The sequence below is a fragment of the Palaemon carinicauda genome, chromosome 11 (genome assembly GCF_036898095.1).
Source record: "Palaemon carinicauda isolate YSFRI2023 chromosome 11, ASM3689809v2, whole genome shotgun sequence".
NCBI classification, from domain to species: domain Eukaryota; kingdom Metazoa; phylum Arthropoda; class Malacostraca; order Decapoda; family Palaemonidae; genus Palaemon; species Palaemon carinicauda.
Genome location: NC_090735.1, coordinates 68263092 through 68275591, shown reverse-complemented (window position 1 = coordinate 68275591; position 12500 = coordinate 68263092). Strand labels below are relative to the sequence as shown.

Genomic DNA, 12500 nt, shown 5'->3' with positions numbered 1-12500 from the left:
AGAGAGAGAGTGAGAGAGAGAGAGAGAGAGAGAGAGAGAGAGAGAGAGAGAGAGAGAATGGTGGGGGAATCCCTTCAGAAGTACTCAATATTCATTAATGATTAACAGATGCATGAATGTGTGTTACTCACCCAGGAAGGTGGTACAGATGTACTCTGAAATCTGGTTGCCGGATTTGCTGGATTCTGAGAAGTGACTCAACTCTTTGTTCAACATCCTTTTAAACTGAAAAAGAAGAAAGAACACAAGTTAGTAATTGTTCCGTTGTCACAAGAATGCCTTTGCATTGATTCTATAAAAAAATACAAGTAAAATAGTCACATTTAGTTTAATTAACGCTATCTTTTAACTTCATGAACTCACTTTAGCTACTTTTTACTCCATACTCAGATCTTTAGCGAATTTCTACCGTACGAACTCGGCTCTTTACCTACTTTTTTACTCCCTGAACTCTGCTCTTTAGTTACTTTTTACTCTAAACTCAGCTCATTAGTTACTTTTTATTCTAAACTCAGCTCTTTAGCTACTTTTTACTTCCTGAACTCAACTCTTTCGTTACTTTTTACTCTGTAAACTCAGGTATTTGGCTACTTTTTAATTAACGAACTCGGCTCTTTAGCTACTTTTTACTCTAAACTCAGCTCTTTAGCTACTTTTTACTCTGTAAACTCTGCCCTTTAGCTACTTTTTACTTCCGGAACTCAGCTCTTTAGTTACCCTTTACTCTGTAAATTCAGATATTTAGCTACTATTACTTCCCGAACTCAGCTCTTTAGCTGCTTTTTACCACTAAACTCAGCTCTTTAGCCAACTTTTACTCACTGAACTCTGCTCTTTAGCTACATTTAACTCCATGGACTCAGCTCTTTGAAAAATTAATGAAACTCTTGACAGTGAGTTTACTTACAACTCAGCCAAGCCACTGATGAGTGTCAGGTTATGTATGGCTAACTGCGTACAATATAAACGTTGAATAATCTCATGTACTTAATGCAAATAATCTTATCTGTAATCATGATCATACTTGAAAAGGCGAGACCGTAAAAATTATCTAAACTAGATGATCCATTGATAAGCCAAACAGGTGTCTTTTATCGTGACATTTGGTAAACTGGAAAAACCTGATATGCAAAAAATATTAGTAGACGTTGAAGCATGTTGTTTTCATAATAAAAAGATAAGTTATTTAAAAAAAAAAGTAGTTAATAAAAATGAATTCAATGAAATTTTCTTATCCTAAAAACATTGATGGAAAAATAAAAACTAGTTCGAATTAAATTCAAAATGGTCAATTGTATGGCAGAAAACATGGGGTCAAATTTATTAAAATTTACCAAAAAGTATTTTCTATCAAAGGTAAAATGCAAGTAAAAGTGTCAACACTCTGAGGTTGCAGAGGGCGTTTGTTGTGCAATATTGTCCTTTCCCGTGTTGCAATGTTGTATTAGTCAATACTTTATTTGAAATGATTTCATGAACTTAGTATTCTTGTTATACTCATAATCAAATATCAATGAAAGTGGTGTGCAAAATTAAACACTAACATAATTTTGTAAAGTACATAATATAATATATATATATATATATATATATATACATACATATATATACGTACATACATATATATATATATATATATATATATATAAAACCTTACTTTGAAGTTTTCTACTATGAAAAAATACCTACAATCAACAGTCTTTGCAATAAACGTCATAATAAATACCCACAATACAAAACAACATTAGGTAAAGATTCATTCAATTGAGCGAAAGTCTCGATTTATTTTCTCCATTCATCGCCTCACACAATCAGGCCAACACGTCCCATATGAACACGTCCTAATGATGCCCCATCCCAATTGGCACAGTTAACAGTTAGTAGCCTCCCACCCAATTACTTAGAGTAAATAGTGAGAGTGCAATTGCACTATTTGAAAGACAATTGCTCAAGTAATGAAAAGGACATCACCTACTTGAGTGTGTCATGAAAGCGAAAAGGCAACCGTACCTGAATAACAGCCGAATACATGAAGATGGCCGCTTCGAATAATAATCCCAAAAGCGCGAGGGGCACGAACGAACAGAACATATACACAAAACTCAACCGTTCTTCCTCCATGATGAACAAAAAGAGACTGTTCCTCAACCTTAAACGCTTGCCAGTTTTTATGCTGCCCGGTACGCTTCCACAGAGAGGCTTTTCTCGCGAACCGGAAGGATTTCCGGGAGAAGTGAGAGCCGCTGCGGTAGCAGTAGAGGACAATAGACTCCCAATATCTTCTTGGCAAGGAGGGATGTGTCTGAGCCTTTGTTGCTTTTGGGGCTCTTTTAGCTGTAGTTCCTCGAAGGAGCCAGTGGGCTTAGTAGAGAGCAAGCTTTGTTGACGCCAATGTTTCCCAGAAGCTTTGGCTAAGGCGGCTACACACAGTTTTCGACAGGTCGCTAAATACGTGCCGATGATAACGACCAGTTTGAGAAACAGTTGAGTGGTCGCCGATCCAGCCCAGGTGTCTTTTGAAAACCACACCTTCCAAGGTCTCTTAAGAGAGGTCACGCGTAGGGCAGCACCCCCTGTAGTCATGTGCAGTTAATCTCACGAATGAAAGTCATCACAATACCTGCTAAAATAGCTCTCGGCGATAAAGGTCACCTTAATGCAACGCTGTATTTGAATATAATTTTAGGTTGATTTGGTATGTCATTAGGCCGTTTTCTTTTGGCAGTGCTATGTCTGATTCCTCTATTTTTCTGCACTGTAAATATTCTATAGACTGAAGCCCCCTCCACTGATAATCGCATTCTTGGCTTCGCAAGGCATGCACAAGAACACTATTAAAACAATTGGGCTAATGGAACTAACCCCCAAGCAGTTTCCCTTAAGGCCACACTATGTATTTGTGTCAAGCATTACTTCACAAGACCTAGCTTATGCACAATAATAAATCATGCTCTTCTTGGCACTAATAATCTGGCACGGGTTCAGGGACAGACTTAAATACTAATCTGACTTCGAGGTGTAAAAGCATTAATCCTTTGTCTGAATTCTTCCGTTTACAAAAGTTTCCACAAATTGTTACAACCGCCAATAATTTCAGAGGCAATTTGACTCCACCTCAGATGCCGTTACGTCACACGTCTATCAACTCGACAGGAAACGCATTATACGCAACACTTTCTTGTCTCTGGTCACTTTAGAAAATATAAACTTCTTCTAATGTCACACAAATAAAGGAAATAAGCGCTGAAGGGAAGCTGAATAAAGAGAGCAGTTCTATAACGAACTCGTTAAGAAATCGCCTTCCCTACTACTACAGAGCGCGAATGGCAAACGAGTGATCACTAGAACACCTTGCCAGTGAGTGAACACCCTCCTCAATGGCGAGAGAAGAAGCGTGTGCCCCCAGCCGAGGTGGGAGATATGCTACTAGCTGTGTGTGCGTACGTATGTTCCTTCCCGAGGCACGGGGCATGCTGATCTCTACAGTAGGCAATTCTCAGAAAACCAACCAGTTAGAAAACTCTACGGGTAAAACTATCCTCAGGTCACACGAATGCAATTTTAAAAGCAGAACATGAATACTTTAAACGGCGATATTCGAAAGAACCTTGTAAGCCCAGTACTTTATTTCCTCAGGAAGATATGCAATATACTGTATACCGAAAAAAATATCGGTCCTTGGAAATACCAAGGCAATTTCCTGTTAAAAACCCAAGTGGCTTAAACCTTGGCCATAAAAAAGGGTTCTTTTTCGAGTAGCCAAATACAACACTGCATTGCATTGGATTTATTGTTCTAGGTAAATAGGCCGCATACTTGGTCACTAATGATAAGGCAATCATTGAAATAAATTGAGAGAAATCTCACGTTTTCTTTGGAGAAACAATTAACAACCATTTCAAGAACTAGTGAACGCGATCATACACATACACACACACACACACACACACACACATATATATATATATATATATATATATATATATGTATATATCTGTGTGTATGATTAATTGTTTATAGTGTAAGAGGATACATATAAAAGTATATATATGTTATGTATGCACATAGACACACAATGTATATATGTTTGTCACCAAAATCACTCAAACTTACAGAGACTATTACGTAACCATGAGAAATAAAATTAAAATAAAATGTTCAGCCTAACTAGAAATTCTTCTCAACATAAGAACGGTTTCAGTCTAATGAAATAAAAATAAAAATTCTTAAGAAATGTTTTCCTGTGTGCCCGAGCAATAACAACATTCCAATTGCAAAGGTAAACGGATCTTGCAATTTACCGATTTATTTCATATAGTGATAAGAAACCAAAGAAAGGCATCTTGGGGGACCAACGAGGTACATTTATAGGCAAATTATCATGATTAATGTCTTCCTGGACAAGAGAAATAAAAAGTCTCATATAAAAGCTGGTCCAAAAAAAAAAAAAAAAAAAAAAGGCCTGTGTATAGTCACGTTTAAAACCCTCAATTATATAAAAAAAACTTGTTAATGATCCTTGTCTTTTATGTTAATAACAAGACAAATACATCTGTTCAAGACCAGACTAAAATCCCGTTTAAAATCCGCAGATTTAAAAATTCATGGACATTGTCTGTAAAAAAAATTATGTAAAAGCCTTATCACTGTAACACTAGAAGGGCTCATAAGGGATTAGATGAACGGTTGATGAACCACATCAAAACGTAACGGTTTACCGAAAAGTTTTCCACCTGGCCAATTCCACTTTTCAATGTTAAAGATGACACATGTTCAAGGTGTGCGTACAACTTGGCTGTTCTCTCTCCCAACACCAATGAGTAAAGACGACTCAAGTAACCTAACCTTCACACAGAACAACTCAGTTTGACGGATCCTCGATGCAGCAACGCCAGTTGAGCACATAAAACAATAAATAAAATTAGAGTTTTCTCATTTATAAAAGAATACGCATGTTTTAACAATATGAGCGTAAGCAAACTCTCGCATTTGACAAGAAAATTTTAGGATCACAATTTGATGTCACAGATTATTCCACACGTGTGTTGATTGGTATTTGAGTCTCGAGTTGAGTTTGCGTCTTCCAACAGATTATCAAGAATACGAAGGAAAATCTGAAAAACTGACGGAGAAACTCACAAAAGGTCAAATAAAATTCATGACCATTCTGTCGAAAACCTAGGTCGAACACGCTTTACTATTAAACACCCTTTCACAGACACTGCTAATAACGAAATCCAACGAGAGAACACGATATATCTTTTTACAATGAACATTGGAAAGAATAGAGAAGAGGAAATTTTTAATCCCAAGAAGACACCCACGCCAACCGACGCACACAATTATATATCTCTTCAACACGCCCACATACCTCGCACCCACACGCCCTCCGAGCTTCTTACTCAATTAATGTGACATGCCCGTATATGCCCCGGGAAGGGTGGAGTTGAATTATGCAATTTCAAGGAAAAAACGGTGCCGAAAACTGTTCCCTTTTACGATACACTAAACGGTGAATCAGAAATGATTACAGCTGAATAAACCATTGAGAAATTCACATCAAGAAATTAAATTACCAATGCGAGATAGGTTACTCACAGGGGAGGATTTTTAATCATTCTCTTCGCTGGTTAAAAAAGATTGACAGCAGGAATGAAAATATGGGTATCTAATGTTTTTTATGTTAAACAGGCTGACGTAACTCTCTCTTCAGTGTTTAAATATGACAGATCTATTTAAACGTTGTTACTCATCTTAAGATATCTTATATTGATTGCGCAATTATTACTTCTCGTGTAGCTTATTCATTTCGTTATTTTCTTTCCTCACTAAGCTATTTTCCTTGATCGACCCCCTGGGCTCATAGCATCCTGCTTGGCTAAAAATATCAGGTGCATATGAAGGGACATGTCTGAAGCCTTTGTTCTGCAGTGGACTAGTAATGGCTGATGATTATATGTATATATATATATATATATATATATATATATATATATATATATATATATATATATAGATATATATCTTCATCATCAGCCATTACTGGTTCACTGCAAAACAAAGGCCTCAGACATATCCCTCCATTTGTGTCTGTTTGTGACCTTTCTATGCCAGTCCCCACCTGGAAACTTTCTTAGTTCGCCAATCCATTGTCTTCTATTCCTCTCCCTGCTTCTAGAGACCAATTCTGTTATTCTAGTGTCCATCTATTATCTGTCATTCTAATTACATGTTCTGCTTACGTCCAATTATATTTCTTACACGATTTTAGAATATCTTCTACTTTAGTTTGCTCTCGTATCGTTGTTGCTCCCTTTTCTGTCCCTTAGTGTTAATGCTATCATTATTCTTTTCAAAGCTCTTTGAGTTGTAACTAGCATATGTTTTAAGGCTTTATTAGGGTTCCAAGTTTCTGATACGTGGGTTAAAACTGGTAGGACCATCTGATTAAATAATTATCTTTTTAAAGAAATTATTATTTTACGTTTCATAAACTCCTTTTATTTACCGAAAACTCTCCATCACATGCTTATCCTTCTTTTAATTTCGGTCTCGTCTCCAGGGGAAACATCAACTGTCTAAAGTACGCATATTCATTAACAATCTCTAGAAGTTTGACCATAACTTTTATTTGTTGTCTATCTGCATTTTCATTGAACATCATCTTAGTTTTTACTAATTTTCATTTTCAGTCCTACATTTCTGCTTTCTCTACTCAATATCTTGTATCATCTTTTGGAATTCCTTCCAAAAGAATTAACTACGAGAATGTTCGGCATAAAGGAGAAAATCAACTAAGCGAATCCCCTCATCAAATTTCTCATCGTCTAAAAAAATAAAAGATGCTTAAAAAGATACGTAAAATGCAAGACCGTTGCTTTTGCAACATCCCGCTTAAGCGAATGAAGAGAGACTCAAATGCAATTAAAGGCGATATCGCGTGCAATCTTGCAAAGAGTATCGGGCACCTTGGAAAAAAATGCATCTACGTCTAATCCGTTAGGGGATGTTGAGATGAACAGCATCCAACCTCCGACGATTTAACATCCGTGAAATATATGGCCAAATGAGAGTCAACCTAAAAAAAAAATGAAAAGAATTGGTATGTGGGTATCTTTGTGAGCCCATCTATGGCGAAATTGAAACAGCTGGACGAACGAAGACACATGTTCTTCTAAGTATTGAAATTGTTGCAATCGTGGCAAGATAGTGTGAGTGAGAGCTCAGTGACGTCATATTGAAGTACTCCGCCTCATCTAACCCCCAGATGCCGCAACCCACAGGAGAGGGGTTTGAAGGACAAGTAGGAAGAAATCGGCCTACGGGAGTAAAGGCTTGAGGTATGTATCTATGTGTAAAAATTCTCAAGATATAAATATATATGTATGTATATACATTTATATATATATATATATATATATATATATATATATAAATATATATAGATAATATATATATATATATATATATATATATATATATATAAACAACACACATACACACACACATATATATATATGCATATATATAGACGTATATACTGTACATATACGCATATATATATCCATACACACACACACACATATATATATATATATATATATACATATTTATATATGAATATATATATATATATATATATATATATATAATGTGTGTATATATAGACACATATACATATATACATACATACATATATATATATATATATATATATATATATATATATATGCAAATTCCCAAGATCTGTAAATAAGTACCGTTTTCAATGTTTAATATTCAAGGAATAACACAATGCGAGAAAATTCAAGTGGAAGGCTATTGCTTTTATAATCCTACAAAACAGGCTGGAGACAGGGATGATCAGTGACGTCATATGATGTCAGCATTGATTCCTGATGACTCAGTAGTCAACGCCCCCCCGCTCCTCCACGTCTCTCAGAAGCAACAATGAACAATTTTAAAATACTCCACACTTTAATCAAACTGTCAGCGACGTTTATGTTTCTCAACGATTAACTAATTTTATCCATTTGAAAAATACATACATTACATTTATACATGTATATATATATAATATATATATTATATATATATATATATATACATATATATTATATACAAATATATATATATGTATATATATATGTATACATATAATATATATATACACACACACACACACACATATATATATATATATATATATATATATATATATATATATATATATATATATATATATATAAATTACCCTCAAAACCTGATACTTTATAGGTGAAGATATGTAGATACCCTACACTATATATTTATATATATATAAAATATAATATATAAATATAAGATATAATATATATTTATATAAAATATAATATATATATATATATAATATAATATATATATATGCTATAAATGCACATAATTATATATAAAGTATATAATAATATAATAATAGTTTCCTCTAACTACACGTCTAACATTTCCAAGCAAACGAAGTCGCATAGTAACAATAGAATACAACATTTTAATCTCTTGGTTAAAGATATCTATTGTCAATGGACATGAAAAGCGAAACTGCTTTCGATCCATCACAAACAGCAGAGATGAATGCACGAAGGCCAAACACCGACTGTCGTGTGAACCTCTTTCACAGAACGATATTCATGACAATAAAAACCTGAAGAAAAAGATCTCTTTAGCCTGAAATAGTTGAATGAAGAGAACACGCATCGCACAGACGTCATGATTAGAATGTGTTTCAATCGAGTCACCAAATTTCTGGTCGGTTGAAACAGAAAGGGAAGTGGAAAATTGCTGGCTTTAATTTAGACTTGAGTCACACTTATACATGATTTCTCTGCGAGCCGTCTAGTTCTTAGCAAGTCTAATAGGGATGCGGCCGCTAGTTTAAGGTTTAAAGGCAGCAGAGGCAGAGGCAATGGACAGTGACATTGCCCTATCAAGCAGGACAATGCCCTAGAAACTGACCAGATATACATATGATCAGCGCTCAAGCCCCTCTCCACCCAAGCTAGGACCAAAAAGGGCCAGGCAATAGCTGCTGATGACTCAGCAGATAGACTTATGGGTACCCCTAAACCCTCCATCCTTAGCTCACAAGGACAATGAGGTTGCAGCGACCTAAGAAACTAAAGAGTATGAGCGGGACTTGAACCCCAGTCAGGCATTCACCAGTCAGGGACGTTACCACATCGGCCACCACAACCCTTCTATATATATATATATAATATATATATATATATATATATATATATATATAATATATATATATATATATATCTTATATCTCTCTCTGGCCAATAATAAATTCTCTTAAATTTTTATTTTCGTAGGATTGATTTCAGGTTTCTCACACGACTATAATTCCCAGAGAGAGAGAGAGAGAGAGAGAGAGAGAGAGAGAGAGAGAGAGAGAGAGAGAGAGAGAGAGAGATTTTCCATCGATCTCTAGTCTTTCTCGGTACTGTAGGTAGCACAGCTAAATGCCAAGAGGTACAGTACAGAGAGTTCAGTGTCATACTCAGCGACTGGGATAAAAACCTAAAAATGGAAGATGTAAGAAAAACTTTTCACTGCCAAAGTATTTATTTGCATAAGTAATTATAAATCGATTACTTCTGAATTAGTTTTGCGGACACAAAAAAAAAAAGAAAAAAAAAATTATGGCAGGTTGGAAGAATGAATTAGGAATTATACTCAAATTTTTGGCGAGAATTTTAGTTCATTTGTAACTTTTGCGAAAAATACTGATTTTTCATCCATTGAGTGCTTATTACGAAAAGAAGAATTGCCAAAATCATGCATTTGAGAAGCAGCAGCAATATGTACAAAAAAAAAACAAATAAATAAATAAATAAATATATATATATATATATATATATATATATATATATATATATATATATATATATATATATATTATATATATATATATATATATATATATATATATATATATAACTTCTTACCCATTGCAACGCCAGTTCGTGCTCCTACAATAAATCCAACAATGGATTACGTAGACAATCATTAATGAATGAGCAAAACTGCCATTTACAAACTAAAGAGTTTTGAATTACTCAAAATGCTTTATACTTAATAAAATCATCTTTCGAAAAACCTTCTGGCTTGCAGCACGCGAAGTTTCGCTTAATCGACATTGCTCTTTTCCCATGTAAAACCGTATCAGAAGTTTGAAGTTGCATCTATTGTGAGTAAATTAAGATGTCCGAAAAGTTTCCACAGAAAAAAATGACTTCAAGGAACCCAAGATACCTGAGAAAAACACTTCAGAGCAAAAGATGATCACAATACCGATTTCATTTTCTTCTTAAATTAAACGTCAAAATAGAGGCAAGGCCTTCATTCTTCTACGATTTACAAACATGACAACGGTAACGGTAGCTGATATCCATTCACCTACTGAACGCAACTCTATCGAATGAACGCAATTAGATCTGGCCTCGAGGACTGTCAGTTTCTACAGGTTTACTCCTAACCAGAGTGCCTCGTTCATAATAACAAGATAAATAAGGTATGGCAACAGACAAACATCCCTCGAGTCTTTTCCCAAAAGAACTACTTCTAACACTTGGATGAAGGACAAGGACAAGTATTCTGGGTGCCGGAGATGGGTCACGAAATTACCTGCTTCAAAAAATGATTTGATTATTCGAATCGAAGTGCCCCGGCTGAAAAATATTAGGGCCATGAAAAAAATTTAACAAAACAGATTGCCAACCCCTTCTCTCTCTCTCTCTCTCCTCTCTCTCTCTCTCTCTCTCTCTCCTCTCTACTCCTCTCTCTCTCCTCCACTCTCTCTCTCTCCTCTCTCTCTCTCTCTTATTTCAAGAACCAACAGAATGAAGAGTGACATATTCATGATTCTCTCCTCTCTCTCTCTCTTCTCTCTCTCTCTCTCTCTCTCTCCTCTCTCTCTCTCTCTCTCTCTCTCTCTCTCTCTCCTCATTTTTTTATTTCAAAGAACCAATAGAATGATGGAATGAAAAGTAAAAAAAAAAGTTTTTTTAAAGAATCTGTTATTCGTATTGACAATGACATTATTAATGTAAACTGATTTATAATGAGAGAGAGGAGAGAGAGAGAGAGAGAGAGAGAGAGAGAGAGAGAGAGAGAGAGAGAGAGAGAGAGAAGAGAGAGAGAGAAAGGAACGTAACTTAGGTTCTAGAACTTAGATGATTCACAACCTATGGAACATGTTTCTAGGTATGACCTCAAGATGGTCTTGATCAATCTGGAATTCACGTGTGTGCCACAATTCCCGATCCATACGTGTATGATCAAGCAACCCCCTGTTTGATATAATTTGTGCCTATCTACTCCACATTAGAATCGAAACGCGTGCAAAAATAATCTTTAATCTTTTTTGCATATGAATAAATCCATGTTTACTTTTATATCATCGCTATATCGCTAAAATAATACATACGAATCCATAAAAAAAATGGCATTTGACCTACTTGAGAAAAACTTTTGATAAACAACTGTTTATATCATATCCCTGAATGCTTGGTAGCATTACGAATGGCAAAACTATGCCGATTAACAATCCTACAAAGTGATTAATTGCGAGTAAATATTCACTTCAATATCACAAGTGCCTAGATATATATCATATACAGTACATAAATTCATAAATACATAGCATACACCACCAACACAGCCCCAAATATTACATTACTAGTGTACACGACCGGACAAAAATACGGCTAAAAACGTTTAAATAAAATGCACACACGCACAGACACAGATTCAACCCCTCGCCAAGCTCTCCTCCTTTCCTAACTACCACACGGCAAGTTTGAACAATTGTGTGGGAGGTTAATGCTTTCCGAGTGGCTGCTGATTAACGTGAAAGGAAAGAAACAAAGATATATATATAATATATATATATATAATATATATAATATATGTATATGTATATATATATATATATATATATATATATATATATATATATTTATTATACCAGACAATTTCTCCTTTATTATATAAGGGTTGATGACGACAACGATGATGATGATGATGATGATAATAATAATAATAATAATAATAATGATAATAATAATAATAATAAAACACAAGTAACTAGAGAGCTTACACCATTAATAACACGTCAAGTGTTATGAGGAAGAAGTTCATTACTTTTACATCAGTAAGGATAGGTGTGTAGGCCTACGTAAAAACCTAGGCCGATCGTGATCTGAATTTTAATATAGATGACAAAGGGAAGGAAGCCACTGACTCGATAGGCACTTGAAGGCGAAGCTGACGCCAGAAAGACTGCGGGGAGGAGTCAGGTGGAAGATTAAGGAATAATAAATGACACTCTTACGGACAAGAGATGAACCATATTGGAAGACAACCCAAAGTTTAAAGGTCAACTCATGAATGGCAGAGGGCAACGAATAGTGACTCTGCCCTAGAAGGACAATGCCCTCGAGACTGACCATATATCC

At 35.1% G+C, this 12500-nt stretch overlaps 1 protein-coding gene across 7 annotated transcripts in view; it reads right to left on the bottom strand.

Annotated features, from left to right (window-relative positions):
- Positions 1-130: 130 nt before the first annotated feature.
- Positions 131-12500, bottom strand: part of LOC137650047 (3',5'-cyclic-AMP phosphodiesterase, isoforms N/G-like) — an 832709-nt gene continuing 820339 nt past the window's right edge. For all 7 annotated transcript variants that reach the window (XM_068383075.1, XM_068383073.1, XM_068383072.1 and 4 more), the window contains one exon: positions 131-225. In XM_068383075.1, the coding sequence (XP_068239176.1) occupies positions 221-225 (5 nt within the window). In that variant the 3' untranslated portion in view covers positions 131-220. The remainder of the gene's footprint in view (positions 226-12500) is intronic.